This window comes from Scyliorhinus torazame, chromosome 4 (genome assembly GCF_047496885.1).
Source record: "Scyliorhinus torazame isolate Kashiwa2021f chromosome 4, sScyTor2.1, whole genome shotgun sequence".
Lineage (NCBI taxonomy): Eukaryota > Metazoa > Chordata > Chondrichthyes > Carcharhiniformes > Scyliorhinidae > Scyliorhinus > Scyliorhinus torazame.
Genome location: NC_092710.1, coordinates 89790964 through 89810240, shown reverse-complemented (window position 1 = coordinate 89810240; position 19277 = coordinate 89790964). Strand labels below are relative to the sequence as shown.

Below are 19277 nucleotides of genomic sequence, written 5' to 3'. Positions count from 1 at the left end.
AATGCTACTCCTCCACCTCTTTTACCACCTTCCCTACTCTTGCTGAATCACCTGTACCCCGGAACTTCCAACAACCATTCCTGTCCCTATTCTAACCATGTCTCCGTAATGCCCACAACATTGTAGTCCCAAGTACCAATCCACGCTCCAAGTTCACCGACCTTATTCCAGATGCTCCTTGCATTGAAGTAGACACACTTCAACCCACCTTCCTGCCTGCCAGTACACTCCTGCGACCTTGATATCCTCCTCCGTACCTCACTACTCTCAACACTGGCTTCTGGACTAGAGCTCGTTTTCTCAGCCCCCCTGACAAATTAGTTTAAACCCCCTCGAAGAGCCATAGCAAATTTCCCTCCCAGGAAATTGGTGCCCCTCTGGTTCAGGTGCAAACCGTCCTGTCTGTACAGGTCCCACCTTCCCCAGAATGTGCTCCATATTATCCACGTTCACTAGAACTGTGGCTTCACAGCGGCAGAGTCCCAGGTTCGATTCTCCGCTGGGTCACTGTCTGTGCGGAGTCTGCACGTTCTCCCCGTGTCTGCGTGGGTTTCCTCCGGGTGCTCCGGTTTCCTCCCACAGTCCAAAGACGTGCAGGTTAGGTGGATTAGCCGCGATAAATTGCCCTTCGTGACCAAAAAGGTTAGGAGAGGTTATTGGGTTACGGGGATAGGGTGGAAGTGAGGGCTTAAGTGGGTCGGTGCAGACTCGATGGGCCGAATAGCCTCCTTCTGCACTGTATGTTCTATGTTCTATGTTGTTCTAGTAACTGAAAGCCTCCCTCCTACACCATCCCTGCAGCCACGTGTTTATCTGCACTCTCTCCCTGTTCCTCAACTCGCTAGCACGTGGCACTGGCAACAAACCAGAGATGACAACATGGTTTGTCCTGGCTCTCAGCTTCCACCCTAGCTCCCTAAATTCCTGCTTTAAATCCCTGTCCCTTCTCTTACCTATGTCATTGGTACCGATGTGTACCACGACTTGTGACTGTTCCCCCTCCCCCTTCAGAATTCTGAAAACATGGTCCGAGACGTCATGGACCCTTGCACCCGGGAGGCAACATCCGTGAGTCTATTTTGTTGCCACAAAACCATCTATCTGTCCCTCTAACTATCGAGTTCCCAATAACTATTGCTCTCCTGCTCTCCCTCTTTCCCTTCTAGCCACACTCAGTGCTGGAGATCCGTTCACCGTGGCTTACCCCTGGTAGGTCGTCCCCTCAACAGTATCCAAAGCGGTATACTTGTTACTGAGGGGGACGACCACAGAGGATCCCTGCACTGACTGCTTCCTCCCAGCCCCTATCTATCTTCATTCTCCGGAGTATCTACATGCCTGAAGCTACTATCTATGACCACCTCTGCCTCTCGAATGATCCGAAGTTCATCCAGCTCCAGTTCCCTAACGCGGTTTCTGAGGAGCTGGAGATGGGTGCACTTCCCACAAGTGAAATCAGCAGGGACACTGACAACATCCCTCACCTCAAACATTCTGCAGGCGGAACATTGCACTGCCTTCCCTGCTATCCCCCTAGGTAACTTGCGGATAAAAACAAGAAAAAGAAAGATAGAAAGTAAGAGCTTACCTGATATTCAATCAATCCCTTAGGTTAGAGGAGGTGGAGGGGTGGGGGACACTACAAGTGTAGTGTCTCGGGTTAGGTACCACCCAACTTAAATACAGGTAAATATAAAACACTTAACCAGCAACCACTGGGCCCCCGCACGATAACAGCAATCAGCTGTTATGGGCCCGCGCAAACAATTTAAATCTTTACTACTTACCCAGCTGTCACTCGGTCCTCACTCCGACCGGATTCAGCTGGAAACCCCCAACAGTAAGTTTTTTAAAAATGTACTCCCCTTCTCAGCAAGCACTCACTCAGTAACCACTGTGCCCTGCACAATAACAGCAATCTTTCTTTCGCCTGGACGGTTACCCACAGTTTGGCTGGGTACATCATTCCTAATTGCACCCCACTCTTATAAAAGGCTGCCTTGGCTGCATGAACTTCAGCACAGCGCTAGGTCAGGTCTATCCCAATCTCCAGGTGCACTTGGATCGAGTTGCCTTTCCACTGAAAGGATGGTGTGCGCCTTGCCCAGTTCAGAATCTTTTCCCGATCCTGTAAGTTTCATTCTGATGGCCCTTGGTTGTTCTCATGCTTTGGCCTGAGTGACCTGTGGGCTCTGTCTACCTCTGGGGTTCTCCCTCCTGAGTGGCTTGCCTAGCATCTGGGCCACATATTCCATGGTGTTCCTGCTCTCTATACCCGCTGGCGCGGTCGGTTATCCTGGTCCTTGACCCTTGCGTCGCCACCAATCTTGCCACTTCTGTGTCCAAGGAAGTGATTTGGTCACTCTGGTCGACCACCGCTTTCTCCAAGTCTCTGGTGGTCACCTCTGGTGCCTTCAACCATTGTTCTGTCTTTTCTCATGCCACCTTGAAGGGGCCAGGACGTCAGCCACCGCCGCCTTCGCTGTTGCTTTTGAGCTTCATGGCGTGCCTGTGTTTTAGTAGCTCCCGAGTGAGGAGGTCCATCCACTTATCGGTGGCAGTCCGGCATGAGCCGCGGTGACGCAGCCTGCTTGGGGGGACCGGCTGTGACCTGTCCCGCGTGCTCGCCGACATCCCATTCTTCCTCTCTAGGCTTTTGCTCCTACCGTCTTTTTGGCTCCTAGAGTTATTCCCGGGCTTTTATCAGTAGTTGTCGTGGTCTTGGAAGTGGGTGGGGGATTGTTTCAACAGGTTTAGTTGCCTAATTTCATGCTAAAAGAGACGATTTTCTGAGTTCCCAGAGGATAGCCACCTTTCGTATGTCCGCTCAGCACATCCCCATCACCGGAATTCGGTGGTGACATTGTTTCTGCATCAGGCTTGTTGTTGCAGTCAGGAATGGTGATCGAACAATCATTGCTGAAATGGTCAATACATCAGATTTGCGCATCAGTTGAGTTTATATATTGTCAGGAAGCATAGCTATATGTCCACCCCCAAGTGTTCTTTAAGATTATAAATCAAGTGATGAGATAAAGGCCCGTAACTTTGTGCTTTTTGCGGCTGGAAGCCACGGGCCGCTGATTTTAAAACAGAAATGTGCGCACTTACTTGCGCTCTGTTGATGGGATGAAGCTTCCTTTCCCTTCGGCAGCCTGGGCCCTCCAGTGCCCCAGTCTGCGTAGGCTCGAGCGCGGCGCAGGAGGAGTGCAGCCCTGCCTCTTTATGGCCTGGCCAGCTTGGGAAAGCCCATTAAGGGCAAGAATTTAAACAGGTAGGAAACAACAAGTGTTCTTACATAAAAAGCAAGAGGGTAGCCAGGGAAAGGGTTGGCCCACTGAAGGATAGGCAAGGGAATCTATGTGTGGAGCCAGAGGAAATGGGCGAGGTACTAAATGAATACTTTGCATCAGTATTCACCAAAGAGAAGGAATTGGTAGATGTTGAGTCTGGAGAAGGGGGTGTAGATAGCCTGGGTCACATTGTGATCCAAAAAGACGAGGTGTTGGGTGTCTTAAAAAATATTAAGGTAGATAAGTCCCCAGGGCCGGATGGGATCTACCCCAGAATACTGAAGGAGGCTGGAGAGGAAATTGCTGAGGCCTTGACAGAAATCTTTGGATCCTCGCTGTCTTCAGGGGATGTCCCGGAGGACTGGAGAATAGCCAATGTTGTTCCTCTGTTTAAGAAGGGTGGCAGGGATAATCCCGGGAACTACAGGCCGGTGAGCCTTACTTCAGTGGTAGGGAAATTACTGGAGAGAATTCTTCGAGACAGGATCTACTCCCATTTGGAAGCAAATGGACGTATTAGTGAGAGGCAGCACGGTTTTGTGAAGGGGAGGTCGTGTCTCACTAACTTGATCGAGTTTTTCGAGGAGGTCACTAAGATGATTGATGCAGGTAGGGCAGTAGATGTTGTCTATATGGACTTCAGTAAGGCCTTTGACAAGGTCCCTCATGGTAGACTAGTACAAAAGGTGAAGTCACACGGGATCAGGGGTGAACTGGCAAGGTGGATACAGAACTGGCTAGGCCATAGAAGGCAGAGGGTAGCAATGGAGGGATGCTTTTCTAATTGGAGGGCTGTGACCAGTGGTGTTCCACAGGGATCAGTGCTGGGACCTTTGCTCTTTGTAGTATATATAAATGATTTGGAGGAAAATGTAACTGGTCTGATTAGTAAGTTTGCAGACGACACAAAGGATGGTGGAATTGCGGATAGCGATGAGGACTGTCTGAGGATACAGCAGGATTTAGATTGTCTGGAGACTTGGGCGGAGAGATGGCAGATGGAGTTTAACCTGGACAAATGTGAGGTAATGCATTTTGGAAGGGCTAATGCAGGTAGGGAATATACAGTGAATGGTAGAACCCTCAAGAGTATTGAAAGTCAAAGAGATCTAGGAGTACAGGTCCACAGATCACTGAAAGGGGCTACACAGGTGGAGAAGGTAGTCAAGAAGGCATACGGCATGCTTGCCTTCATTGGCCGGGGCATTGAGTATAAGAATTGGCAAGTCATGTTGCAGCTGTATAGAACCTTAGTTAGGCCACACTTGGAGTATAGTGTTCAATTCTGGTCGCCACACTACCAGAAGGATGTGGAGGCTTTAGAGAGGGTGCAGAAGAGATTTACCAGAATGTTGCCTGGTATGGAGGGCATAAGCTATGAGGAGCGATTGAATAAACTCGGTTTGTTCTCACTGGAACGAAGGAGGTTGAGGGGCGACCTGATAGAGGTATACAAAATTATGAGGGGCATAGACAGAGTGGATAGTCAGAGGCTTTTCCCCAGGGTCGAGGGGTCAATTACTAGGGGGCATAGGTTTAAGGTGAGAGGGGCAAAGTTTCGAGTAGATGTACGAGGCAAGTTTTTTACGCAGAGGGTAGTGGGTGCCTGGAACTCACTACCGGAGGAGGTAGTGGAGGCAGGGACGATAGGGACATTTAAGGGGCATCTTGACAAATATATGAATAGGATGGGAATAGAAGGATACGGACCCAGGAAGTGTAGAAGATTGTAGTTTAGTCGGGCAGTATGGTCGGCACGGGCTTGGAGGGCCGAAGGGCCTGTTCCTGTGCTGTACATTTCTTTGTTCTTTGTTCTTTGTTCTTTGTTCTAAAGGTATGTAGACATTTTTTTTTCATCAGTTTTTTTGCTCTTTCATATAAACAGGCATTACTATTGTTCTTTTAAAGTAATTTTAAGTTTTTTTTAATGATTAAAGGTGAATATTTAAAAGTGACCATAGGTTTGCTTATTTGTTTTAAATATGTGAAACTATTTAAATCTGCACTGTATTATTATATAATACGTGTGGCATACTTAAAAATGTTTGCATGTTTTAATTTAGATTATATTCATAAGATTTTAAAAGCACCCTAAGGCTTGTTGCTGTGTGTCCTTATATCATCTGATTATTTTTTTGATTAGTGCTTACAGAATCACTGCGCTGCAGAAGAAAGCCATTTGGCCCATAAAGTCTGCACTGATACTCCGAAAGAGTACCCTACCCAGGCCCTTGCCCAATTCCCATAACCCCACCTAACTGCTGGACATTAAGGGACAATTTAGCAAGGCTTATCCACATAACCTGCATATTTTTAGACTGTGGGAGTCAATAGTACCAGTATCAAGGCCATGATCATCCGAAACCAACTCCAGCCAACCTTAGGATGTCAGAGTCCCGACTGCGAAAGCAAAAATTCTCCACCGAGCTCAAGAAAGGATCCCGAACAACAGGAAGACACAGTAAGCTCTTCAAAGACACTTTGAAGGCTTACCTCAAGAAATGGAACATAGACATAAATGCCTAGGAGACCTTTGTTCAGAAGAGACCTACTTGGAGGAGCCTCCTGAATAAAGAGTCACAATCCTTCGGGAACACCCGACAGCAAGAGGAGGCTCGGAAAAGGAGGTTGAGAAAGAAACGTAGCGCCCAAGAACCTTTTGCAAACTCTTGCCAAGTGAAGATTCAGCTCCAGAATTGGGCTCATCAGCCACGCAAGGACCCACAGAACCTGTGGCCAGTAACACGGAGTATCTTAGGTGGACAATCATACCCGTGCGAGTGTTCACCGCATTCTATCCATTTTAGTTCCTTGAATGGAATTAACATCCTAATGACAAATCAAAGTTTTTAAAGAATATTCTTTCACTTTCTGTGACTCCAAACTCACTTTATACAGTAAAGTACCCTCTTAATGGAATTAACAGCCTCATGACAAACCAAAGATTAAAAATATATAGCTTCCGTGCATTTTATTTGCATTTTAAACATATTTATAAACGCTAAACAACATTAATCCACCAAAATAATGTCTCCCGATGTTTCCTCTCTCTGCTAGTCTAAAAGATTACCGTGTCAATAAAAAGGTGTAAAAACTCACCAAATATTCGGGTAAGAGGCCCAAGTTAGCGCTGCAGCTGGATTTTTCATTCAGCAGTGCAGGACTTCAAGCAGGGAATAAAAATGAAGTTTAAACACTGAACGCTTTCAGCGCACGTGCCTGAACGCCCGCACTTCCGGGTTGTCATACCATAAATCCTGCAGGAAGTTGTGGATATTTCAACACTATCTGGGGAGAAAAGGTCCAACCGAGGACTGGAGGCATCAAAGGCTGATCCAAAGTGGCTTACTGTGGCTTTAGAGAAAACTCTAAATTACATAACTTTGAGGCTAGAGTATGCACTGACCTGGATAATAGAGTGACCACCACCAAAACACATCAACAAGATACTGACCTGTAAGACTTTACCCTGTGGGCTTTCTTCAAATAATAATGACTGTTGATAGAGTGGATCAAGTGTTTTCCGTGCAATTTTTGTCTTCTTTTTGGCTATGCATACACCATTCTCCAACAGGTATACTTTGACGTAAGGAGCTGTAAAAGAATGAAATATATATTTTTTAAATACCCCATTTAATAACCAAAAACAAATCAAAGGTGACATGATCCTGTTATAACCAGGTGAGAAGGGGTTAACTGACTCCCCTCTACACAACATTCTCGGTTGATCGCAACAAAGGTTTCAATTTCTTTTCATGATGATATGTTTTTTTCCAAATGTTACGATGCTTCGCCACCCCAGAGCAGTTTTTGTTGCACCTTTGGATTTCTCCAAAATCTTACCAGGTAGGCTCCCTGTTATCACCCCCGAGGATCTTGCCTATGGGCCACTGAATCATGTTTTTAGCGTTAACATGCAAACATACGTGTATACACGAGGAGTAAGAATAGACCTTAAAAAATTCAAAGTCGCTGCTTCCACCGACTTTTCAGGAAGAGTTTCAGAGACTCTGAACCCTCAGAGAATAAATCTCATCTCATCACCATTTAAATGGGCAGCCTCTTACTTTTCAACAGTGACCCTAGATCTAGATTCTCCCACAAGAGGAAACATCCTTTCCACATTCACCCTGACAAGACCCCTCAGGATGTTTTGTTTCAATCGAGTTGCCTCTTCCTCTTCTAGACTCCAGTCATGGTGCCGTTTAGTACTTCCACAAACATGGACCAGTCATAATGGTACCTGGGTGGGAGGGGAGGGGGGCGGGCAGTTCTGCATGGATTTTCTCCGGGTGCACCGGTTATTGGACAGGGAAGGTAGAGTGCGGTTTCCGAGGGTTGATACAGATTCGATGGCCTGAAGGGCCTCCTTCTGCACTGTAGGGATTCTGTGAGAAAGTTACCTGGATGATTTGTTTTAGGAGGCAGCTGCACCCCTTCTAGTCTGGAAAGTGGTCTGGAAAGGACGGGGTGAGGCAGGAGTATCAGCCTCTGCAATTGTCCAACAGGGTTGAGGTTCGCTCCATTTGTTTGGAACTTGCAATGATGGGATGGGGAGCGGGGGGGGGGGGGATTTTGATTCCCTGCTGGGTCACTGTTTGTGCGGAGTCTGCACGTTCTCCCCATGTAATAATAATAATAATCGCTTATTGTCACAAGTAGGCTTCAATGAAATTACTGTGAAAAGCCCCTAGTCGCCACATTCCGGTGCCTATTCGGGGAGGCCGGTACGGGAACCCCTGCTGCTGCATTGTTCTGCATTACAAGCCAACTTTTTAGCCCATTGTGCTAAACCAGCCCCTATGCACCCCGGTGCTAACCATGTCTGCGTGGGTTTCCTCTGGGTGCTCCGGTTTCCTCCCACAAGTCCCGAAAGACGTGCTGTTAGTGAATTGGACATTCTGAATTCTCCCTCAGTGTACCCAGAATGTGGCAACTAGGGGCTTTTCACTGTAACTTCATTGTAGTATTAATGTAAGCTTACTTGTGACAATAAAGATTATTATTATTATTACCTTAGCTGTGTGCAAATGGGCATAGGGTATGTAAAATTGGAGAGATTAATACACGGTTCAAAGACTGGTGTGGATGAAGTGACTCTCGGATCTTAGGCACTAGCATCAGTACTGGGGAAAGAGGGTGCTGTAACATTGGGATGGTCTATATCTGAACTGTGCTGGGACCAGTGTTCTTGCAACCTTCATAACTAGGGAAGTGGAGAGGACTTTAAACTAAATAGAGGGAGGGGGAAAGTGGGGGCATGGTTCTGGAGAGGAGATGCATAGGATTAAACGCAAAAGGATATGGCCACTTTGAAAGATAGCTGTATAGGTAATAGTACCAGAGTGTGATAGGAAGGGACAGAATGTACAAACATATAAAAGCAATAAATGGGGTTGAAGGGGATAAAAATGATAAAATAGCAAAATTAATGGTTCTTTACTTAAAGGCACATAGTATTCGGCACAAAAGAAATTAATTAATGGCACAAATAATGGGTATGATCTTATAGCTATTATCCAGATGTGGTTACAAGGAGATCAAAACTAGGAATGACGTATTCAGGGGTATGTGACTTTTCGTAAGGACAGGTAAAAAGGAAAGGGTGGTAGGATAGCTTTGTTAATACGAGACGGAATACGAACAAGATAGCAAGAAATGATCTTGGATCAGAGTATGTAGAATCCATAAGGGTGGAGGTAAGAAATAACAAGGGAAATAAAACACTGGTGGGAGTCATTTATAGGCCCCCTAACAGTAGCTACACTGTAGGATGGAGAATACATTAGGAGATAATGAAGACATGTAAAAAAGGCAGTACTGTAATCATGGGTGACTTTAATCTTCACGTAGATTGGGAAATTCAAATCGGCAGAGGTAGCCAATATCATGATGGGGAGATATTAGGAACTTGGGTGCAGAAATGGGGTCCAAGATGTAGCAAGCAATTTAGGGGTTAAACAGACTGAGGAGAAAAACTGCTAGCAGCAGAGTCAAAGGGATACACCCAAAGCCTGAGTTACTTTGTCCAATTCAGTCTTGACCTTGTTAGTGGGAATACACAGTATGCCCTTGTTCAACCAGGATGATCCACTCAAGATCCATTGTCACTCACGGGACAACCTTGGTTGACCAGCCATTAGCCAAGCACAGAGTCTGATGATCGATTTGCCAGCCAATGGAAGGTTAGTTGCATGTGAATGGACAGCCCAGTTCCTTTGTAGAAATGGGTGTGCAAAATCTGACAGTCAAGATAATGATAATGGATTCAAGTCTGGCCACCTCAGGGAAAATCTTTGTTTGAGGAAGTGGACAAAGCTTAAAGAGCGAGAGATAAAGAATATTATTCTGAACAGTTGCAAGAAGGCAGCTGTGGAAACCGACAAGAGAGGTCATGAAAGTTGCCACTGACGCAGGCTTTGGAGAAGGGTTCTGAACAAATAACCCGAACAGAGCAAACATTGCTCTGTAAATTCAAGTATTGCCTTGGCCTGTCTGTGTAGGTGCTGTCGAAGGAACCATGGTGAGTTATTGCAGTGCATTTTGTCGATGGTACACACGGCTGCCACTGTTCATCGGTGGTGGAGGGTTTGAATTTTTGTGGAAGAGGGAGCAATCAAGTGACTGATGAATGGCTGAATTTGGATAAATGTGAGGTGATGCATTTTGGTCGATCAAATCAGTACAGGGCCTACTCAGTTAATGGTGGGGAGTTGGGGAGAGTTACAGAAGAAAGAGATCTAGGAGTACAGGTTCATAGCTCCTTGAAGGTGGAGTTGCAGGTGGACAGGATGGTGAAGAAGGCATTCAGCTTGCGAGGCTATATTGGCGAGAATATTGAAGACAGGAGCTGGAAAGTTTTGTTGAAGTTGCACAAGGCATTGGTAAGACCACACATGGGATACTGTGTTCAGTTCTGGTCACCCTATTAGAGGAAGGATATTGTTAAACTAGCAAGAATGCAGAAGAGATTTACGAGGATGCTACCAGGACTTGATGGTCTGAGCTATAAGGAGAGGCTGGATAGGCTAGGACCTTTTCCCCTGGAGCATTGGAGGCTTAGCGGTGAACATATAGAGGTCTATAAAATAATGAGGAGCATAGAGAAGTTAGATAGTCAACATTTTTTCCCAAAGGTAGAGGAGTCTAGAACTAGAGGGCATAGGTTTAAGGTAAGATGGGAAAGATACAAAAGAGACCAGAGGGGCAATTTCTTCACACAGAGGGTGGTGAACATCTGGAACAAGCTGCCGGAGGCAGTGGTAGAGGCGGGTACAATTTTTTCCTTGAAAATGCAGTTGGACAGTTACATGGGCAGGGTGGGTATAGAGGGATATGGGCCAAATGCGGGCAAGTGGGACTAGCTTAGTGATAGAAACTGGGCGGCATGGACAAGCTGGGCCGAAAGGCCTGTTTCCATGCAGTAAACATCTCTGACTCTATGACTGCTTTGTCCTGGATGGTTTTGAGCTTCTTGAGTGTTGTTGGAGCTGCACTCATACAGGCAAGTGGAAAGTATTCCATTACACTCCTTACTTGTGTCTTGTAGATGTGGACAGGCTTTGGAGGGTCAAGAAGTGAGTTACGCGCCGTAGGATTCTTACCCTGTGACCTGCTCTGGTAGCCACAGTATTAATATGGCGAGTCCAGTTCTGTTTCAGGATGTTGATTGTGGGGGATTCAGCGATAGTGATGCTATTAAATGTCAAGGGGTGATGGCTAGATCCTCTCTTGTAGGAGATGATCATTGCCTGGCACTTGTGTGCCATGAATGTAACTTGCCACTTGTCAGCCCAAGCCTCAATATTGTCCAGGTCTTGCTGCTTTTGGACATGGACAGCTTCATTGGGGGGGGGGAGATTTGTTAGTGCTCTTTGGGGGGGTTTGAACTAATACAGCAGGGGCATGGGAACCTGGATTGTAGTTTTAGGGTACGAGAGATTGAGAGTATAGAGGTCAGATTTGACTTTGCAGGAGGGGGCCAGTGTTCAGGTAGGTGGTTTGAAGTGTGTCTACTTCAATGCCAGGAGTATACAAAATAAGGTAGGGGAACTGGCAGCATGGGTTGGTACCTGGGACTTCGATGTTGTGGCCATTTCGGAGACATGGATAGAGCAGGGACAGGAATGGTTGTTGCAGGTTCCGGGGTTTAGGTGTTTTAGTAAGCTCAGAGAAGGAGGCAAAAGAGGGGGAGGTGTGGCGCTGCTAGTCAAAAACAGTATTACGGTGGCGGAGAGGATGCTAGATGGGGACTCTTCTTCCGAGGTAGTATGGGCTGAGGTTAGAAACAGGAAAGGAGAGATCACCCTGTTGGGAGTTTTCTATAGGCCTCCAAATAGTTCTAGGGATGTAGAGGAAAGGATGGCGAAGATGATTCTGGATAAGAGCGAAAGTAACAGGGTAGTTATTATGGGAGACTTTAACTTTCCAAATATTGACTGGAAAAGATATAGTTCGAGTACATTAGATGGGTCGTTTTTTGTACAATGTGTGCAGGAGGGTTTCCTGACACAATATGTTGACAGGCCAACAAGAAGAGAGGCCACATTGGATTTGGTTTTGGGTAATGAACCAGGCCAGGTGTTAGATTTGGAGGTAGGTGAGCACTTTGGGGACAGTGACCACAATTCGGTGACGTTTACGTTAGTGATGGAAAGGGATAAGTATACCCCGCAGGGCAAGAGTTATAGCTGGGGGAAGGGCAATTATAATGTCATTAGACATGACTTGAGGAGGATAGATTGGAGATGTAGGCTGCAAGTGTTGGGCACACTGGATTTGTGGAGCTGGTTTAAGGAACAGCTACTGCGTGTTCTTGATAAGTACGTACCGGTCAGGCAGGGAGGAAGGCGTCGAGCGAGGGAACCGTGGTTTACCAAAGAAGTGGAATCTCTTGTTAAGAGGAAGAAGGAGGCCTATGTGAAGATGAGGATTGAAGTTTCAGTTGGGGCGCTTGATAGTTACAAGGTAGCGAGGAAGGATCTAAAGAGAGAGCTAAGACGAGCAAGGAGGGGACATGAGAAGTATTTGGCAGGTAGGATCAAGGAAAACCCAAAAGCTTTCTATAGGTATGTCAGGAATAAAAGAATGACTAGGGTAAGAGTAGGGCCAGTCAAGGACAGGGATGGGAAGTTGTGTGTGGAGTCTGAAGAGATAGGCGAGATACTAAACGAATATTTTTCGTCAGTATTCACTCAGGAAAAAGATAATGTTGTGGAGGAGAATGCTGAGACCCAGGCTATTAGAATAGATGGCATTGAGGTACGTAGGGAAGAGGTGTTGGCAATTCTGGACAGGCTGAAAATAGATAAGTCCCCGGGGCCTGATGGGATTTATCCTAGGATTCTCTGGGAAGCCAGGGAAGAGATTGCTGGGCTTTTGGCTTTGATTTTTATGTCATCATTGGCTATAGGAATAGTGCCAGAGGACTGTAGGATAGCAAATGTGGTCCCTTTGTTCAAGAAGGGGAGTAGAGATAACCCCGGCAACTATAGACCGGTGAGCCTCACGTCTGTTGTGGGTAAAGTCTTGGAGGGGATTATAAGAGACAAGATTTATAATCATCTAGATAGGAATAATATGATTAGGGATAGTCAGCATGGCTTTGTGAAGGGTAGGTCATGCCTCACAAACCTTATCGAGTTCTTTGAGAAGGTGACTGAACAGGTAGACGAGGGTAGAGCAGTTGATGTGGTGTATATGGATTTCAGCAAAGCATTTGATAAGGTTCCCCACGGTAGGCTATTGCAGAAAATACGGAGGCTGGGGATTGAGGGTGATTTAGAGATGTGGATCAGAAATTGGCTAGCTGAAAGAAGACAGAGGGTGGTGGTTGATGGGAAATGTTCAGAATGGAGTTCAGTTACAAGTGGCGTACCACAAGGATCTGTTCTGGGGCAGTTGCTGTTTGTCATTTTTATCAATGACCTAGAGAAGGGCGCAGAAGGGTGGGTGAGTAAATTTGCAGACGACACTAAAGTCGGTGGTGTTGTCGACAGTGCGGAAGGATGTAGCAGGTTACAGAGGGACATAGATAAGCTGCAGAGCTGGGCTGAGAGGTGGCAAATGGAGTTTAATGTAGAGAAGTGTGAGGTGATTCACTTTGGAAGGAATAACAGGAATGCGGAATATTTGGCTAATGGTAAAGTTCTTGGAAGTGTGGATGAGCAGAGGGATCTAGGTGTCCATGTACATAGATCCCTGAAAGTTGCCACCCAGGTTGATAGGGTTGTGAAGAAGGCCTATGGAGTGTTGGCCTTTATTGGTAGAGGGATTGAGTTCCGGAGTCATGAGGTCATGTTGCAGCTGTACAAAACTCTGGTACGGCCGCATTTGGAGTATTGCGTACAGTTCTGGTCACCGCATTATAGGAAGGACGTGGAAGCTTTGGAACGGGTGCAGAGGAGATTTACCAGGATGTTGCCTGGTATGGTGGGAAAATCTTATGAGGAAAGGCTGATGGACTTGAGGTTGTTTTTGTTAGAGAGAAGAAGGTTAAGAGGAGACTTAATAGAGGCATACAAAATGACCAGGGGGTTAGATAGGGTGGATAGTGAGAGCCTTCTCACGCGGATGGAAATGGCTAGCACGAGGGAACATAGCCTTAAACTGAGGGGTAATAGATATAGGACAGAGGTCAGAGGTAGGTTCTTTACGCAAAGAGTGGTGAGGCCGTGGAATGCCCTACCTGCAACAGTAGTGAACTCGCCAACATTGAGGGCATTTAAAAGTTTATTGGATAAGCATATGGATGATAATGGCATAGTGTAGGTTAGATGGCTTTTGTTTTTTGACTTCCCATGTCGGTGCAACATTGTGGGCCGAAGGGCCTGTACTGCGCTGTATCATTCTATGTTCTATGTTCATTATCTGAGGAGTTGTGAATGGTGCTGAACATTGTGCAGTCATCCGCAAACATCCCCACTTCTGACCTTGTGATGTAAGGGAGATCATTAATGAAGCAGCTGAAGATGGTTGGGCCGAGGACACTACCCTGAGGAACTCCTGCAGTGATGTCCTGGAGCTGAGATTATTGACCTCCAACCACCACGACCACTCCAACCACCACAACCTCCTTTGTGCCAGGTATGACTCCAACCAGCGGAGATTTCCCTCCAATTCCCATTGACTCCAGTTCAGCTAGGGCTCCTTGCTGTCATTCTCAGTCAAATGCTGCTTTGATGTCAAGGGCAGTCACTCTCACCTCACTTCTGGCATTCAGCTCTTTAGACCATGTTTGAACCAAGGCTGTAATGAGGTCAGGAGCTGAGTGACCCTGGCGGCACCCAAACTGAGCAGGTTATTGCTGAGTAAGTGCCGCGAGATAGCACTGTTGATAATTCCTTCAATCACTTTGCTGATGACGGAGAGTAGACCGTTCGGTCAGTAATTGACTGGGTTGGATTTGTCCTGTTTCTTGTGGACTGGACACACCTGGGCAATTTTCACATTGCTGGGTAGATGCCAGTGTTGTAGCTGTACTGGAACAACTTGGCTAGGGGTGCGGCATGTTCTGGTGCACAGGTTTTCAGTATTATTGCAGTAGTCACTTCTACCAACTCTGTCATGGACAGATGCATCCGCAGCAGACAGGCTGGTGAGGATGAGGTCAGGTATGTTTTTCCCTCTTGTTGATTCTTTCACTACCTGCTGCAGTCCCAGTCTAGCAGCTATATCCTTTAGGATCAGGCCATCGTGGTCTGTATTGGCACTACCGAGTCACCCAGAGAATAGTCTGCGCCCTTGCCACTGTCAGTGCTTCCTCCAAGTGGTGCTTAACATGGAGGAGTACTGATTCATCAGCTGATGGTGGCCGGTACATGATAATCAGCAGGAGGAATTGACCACGCACTCGTCCAGGGTGCCGTAACAAGATGTCGACTCCCTACTCTAAGAAAATTATCATCAGAAAAGTAAATTAGATTTAGAATCTTGCTTTGTTTTCTAAGCATGCATAGACTTGGTCTTAGAAAGCTGTATCAAGTAAATGTTACAGCTGGGCAGGCAGTGGCACGGTGGTATTGTCACTGGACTAGTAAAGCAGACACCCAGAGTAATGCTCTGGGGCCCCAGGTTCAAGTCCCACCATTGAAATTTGAATTCACTAAAAATCTGGAAGTAAAAGTCCATGAAAGCATTGCCAATTGTCATAAAAACCCATCTGGTTCACGAAAGCCCTTTAGGGAAGGAAATCTGCTGTCCTTATCTGGTCTGGTCTACATGTGACTCCAGACCCACCGCAATGTGATTTACTCTTAACTGCCTGTTCCAGGGCGATTAGAGATGGGCAATAAATCCTGGCACAGCCAGCGATGCCTTTGGCCCATGAACAAATTTTTAAAAACTACATTGCTAAAGTACACATTGACTGCAAAGTGCTATTAACATTCTGTGGCCATGGTAGGTGCTATATCTTTCTATCTGGTCAACTTAAATGGTCACAAACAAACTATCCCTTTTAAGGCAGGTAAATGTTAATGAATTATAGACAAAGCTCAGATAGGAGAATAGACAAACCTGTACAGACTGAACAAAAACATGAAAATTAATTGTTTCCGGTGACGGCAGGTCGGAGGAAGTCGCAAGTTGGGTGGCTCCTGCTCGAGGCTTGATTTTTTAGAACTTTATGCCCGGTCCCAGGGGCAATATTTCAATAAATAAGTGCAGGAAGACATAAGGAAGGAGGGGGATGTCCAAAAACCAAAAGAAAGCTGGCGTGAAGGTGCACCATTGTGCGAAAGGGTCAGCTCAGCAACTGGAAAGATGGTGGAGCATCCACAGAATGTTAATAGCACTTTGCAGTCAATGTGTACTTTAGCAATGTAGTTTAGTTAGGTCACTGGGTGGGGCCGCATGGTTCATGGCAGAAAAGATGACTGAGGTGATGGTCGTGGAGTTTGAAAAACAGTTTGCAAAGCACTTGGAGGTGATGAGGAAGGAGATGACAGCGGCATTGAAGGTGCTGGTGGAGGAGGCAATTGCCCCGGGTGAGAAACTGAAAGTAGTGGAGGAGGCCTTATCTCAACACAGCGATTAGCTCACGTCAATGGGTGAGGAGCTGCAGAGGGTGGCCGAGGCCAACAATGGCCTCCTTCAGCACTGTAAATTCTATGATTCTATGAAAAGTCTGCGAGCCAAGGAGGAGAACCTGAAAATAGATTTAGGCGGCAAAATCTGAGAATCGTGGGCCTGCCCGAAGGGTGGAGGGCCCGGGGCCGACTCAGTACTTTGCCAAGATGTTGGCGGAGGTGCTGGGGGAGGGGGAGGATCCCTCCCGGTACTAACTGGATCTGGCTCATCGGTCATTGAGGCCTAAACCGAAGGTGAATGAGTTGCCAAGAGCGGTGATTATTTGTTTCCATAGGGACCATGTGAAGGAGAAGGTCCTGAGTTGGGCAAAGCAGAAGCAGGAAGTGCAATGGGCTGGAGTTGGTATACCTATATACCAGAACTTAACTGTGGAGTTGGCGAGGAGGCGGACAGCCTTCTGCCGAGTGAACTGTGACTGGAACTGGGACTGGAAATGGGACTGAGGATCGGTCTTGAACTGAGAGTAGGGGGGGATGGAAGATTGTATATAGTTCTGGGCAGCACGGTAGCACAGGTGGCTAGCACTGTGGCTTCACAGTGCCAGGATCCCAGATTCGATTCCCCGTTGGGTCACTGTCTGCGCGGAGTCTGCACGCTCTCCCCGTGTCTGCGTGGGTTTTCTCTGGGGGCTCCGGTTTCTTCCCACAATCCAAAGCGATGCAGGTTAGGTGGATTGGCCATGATAAATTGCCCTTAGTGACCCAAAAAAAAGGTTAGAAGGGGTTATTGGGTTACAGGGATAAGGTGGAAGTGAGGGCTTAAGTGGGTCGGTGCAGACTCGATGGGCCGAATGGCCTCCTTCTGCACTGTATGTTCTATGTTCTATGAAGATTGCACTGTATAATAGCGGTGTGAGGTTCGACATAGTGTACCCAGCTACGTTGAGGGTGACCTACAACACCAAAGACTCTTACTTCAAGACGGTGGAATCAGCGGAGGCATTTGTTTGTGAAGGCAGACGTGAGAAATGGGACTGATGATCGGTCTTGGACTGAGAGTAGGGGGGGATGGAATATTGTATATAGTTCTATTTTTATTTCATGTTGTTATATGTGTTGAATGGGGTGAAGTTGCCTATTTGGGCAGGGTAGAATTTGGGATTCTTTGCAATGATGATTTTCTGGGGTTTGTGTGTTTGCACTGGGTTTGTTTGTTGGAAGCGGATTTCTTTGTTTTCCTAGGACCGGGTCGGGGGAAGGGTTTGGAGGGGAGTGAAGCAGGGACCTCCACACTAGCAAGCTCAAGCTGGCTAGTGAACAGGAATGTGGTGGGGGGAGGGGCTGCTGTCATTGGAGCCTGGGCGAACAGGTTTCAATGGGCCTAGAAGGTGTGAATATTTGGGGGAGGGGACTAATGCTGGGTGAGGTGTTTTCGAGAGGAAGTGGATGGGGGAATTCTGGGGGGGGGGGAGGGAGGGGAAGGGTCTTGATGGCAACAAAGGGACGGGGCGGGCTGTCATGATATGCAGACATGCAGATAATGATATACAGACAGGCACAGACAGGCAGCTAATGAACACAGAGAACAGGACATGACCAATGAGAAGGCAGGACACTCAGGGATGGTATTTCACTATAAAAGGCATGAGGCACTCACACTGTGCCTCTTTCCACTGATGACCATCTACAGAGTGAGTCAGGGTGTATGTACAGTGTCACACCTCCAGCACGTGGCTAAGAGCTAGTCTAGTTCGGGACAGAGTAACCACATTTAGGTTAGCAGAGAGTCGAACTCAGAGGGAACTGTGCTACTGGTTCAATAAATCAGATTGAACTAACCAGGTCTAGAGTATATTTTGGTTAAAGCTGCATCCAGTTGCAGCCTGTGTTATCCCAGAGTACATAACATGACACGGGCCAGGTCCAGTGGGCAGGGCCTGGAGTTGTGATGATGGCGGATAGGAGGGGATGGGGGGGAGGGGGGCAGAGATGAGAGATGCCCAATCAGGATAGCTGCGTGGAACGTGAGGGGTTTGGGGCAGGGCTAGTGAAGAGGTCGAGTGTGTTTGCGCACTTAAAAAGCTTAAAGGCCTACGTTGTCATGCTGCAGGAGATTCACCTGAAGGTGAAAGACCAGGTGAGGCTCAGGAAGAGCTGGGTGCACCAAGTATTTCATTCGGGGTTCGATAGCTGGGTGCAGGGGGTAGCAGTTTTGGTGGGTAAGAGTGTGAGATTCCAGGTGGAGAAGGTGGTGGTGGATCAGGGGAGAAGATACTTGATAGTAACAGGGGCATTGGGAGGCTTTGGCAAGTGTGTATGGCACTAACTGGGATGGATGATTTGTGAGGAAGGTGCTGGGGGCCATTCCAGACCTGGATTCGCACAAGCTAATAGTGGCAGGAGATTGGGATCTGGAACAAGAGCCAAGGGTGGACAGAGCGCAGCCACACTCACTTGCAATGTGGGGGCGGGTGGGGGGCAAAGGCGCTGACTGGGCTTATGAGGGAAATGGGAAGGGTAGACTCGTGGAGGTACTTGCACCCGAGGGAGCGGGAGTATTCATTTTACTCCTCGGTTCATAAGATTATTCCAGGATAGACTTTTTCATATTCGGTAAAACATTATTGGGGATCAGAGTATTCGGCAATAAAGATCTCAGATCATGCACTGCATTGGGTGGGCATGGTCCTGGACAAGGGGTAGCGCAGAGGCCAGGGTGGAGAATGGATGCGGGATTGCTGAGGGGCCAAAGTTTCTGTGAGAAGATCGGGAAAGTGATTGAGGATAACGTAGGATTTAACTATGCAGGGGAAGTATCACAAGCGATGTTATGGGAGGCCCTGAAAGCGGTGGTGAGGGGGGAGGTGATATAATTTAAGGCCAAGATGGATAAAAAGGAGAGAGATGAGCATCAAAGGCTGATAGAGGAGATGTTGGAGTTGGACAGGAGGTACGT

General features: G+C 47.1%; 1 protein-coding gene across 5 annotated transcripts in view; it reads right to left on the bottom strand.

The window, feature by feature from the left end:
- Nucleotides 1–19277, bottom strand: part of rims1a (regulating synaptic membrane exocytosis 1a) — a 1446068-nt gene that overhangs the window by 16366 nt on the left and 1410425 nt on the right. For all 5 annotated transcript variants that reach the window (XM_072498344.1, XM_072498345.1, XM_072498346.1 and 2 more), the window contains one exon: nucleotides 6748–6887. In XM_072498344.1, coding sequence (XP_072354445.1) covers nucleotides 6748–6887 — 140 coding nt within the window. The remainder of the gene's footprint in view (nucleotides 1–6747; nucleotides 6888–19277) is intronic.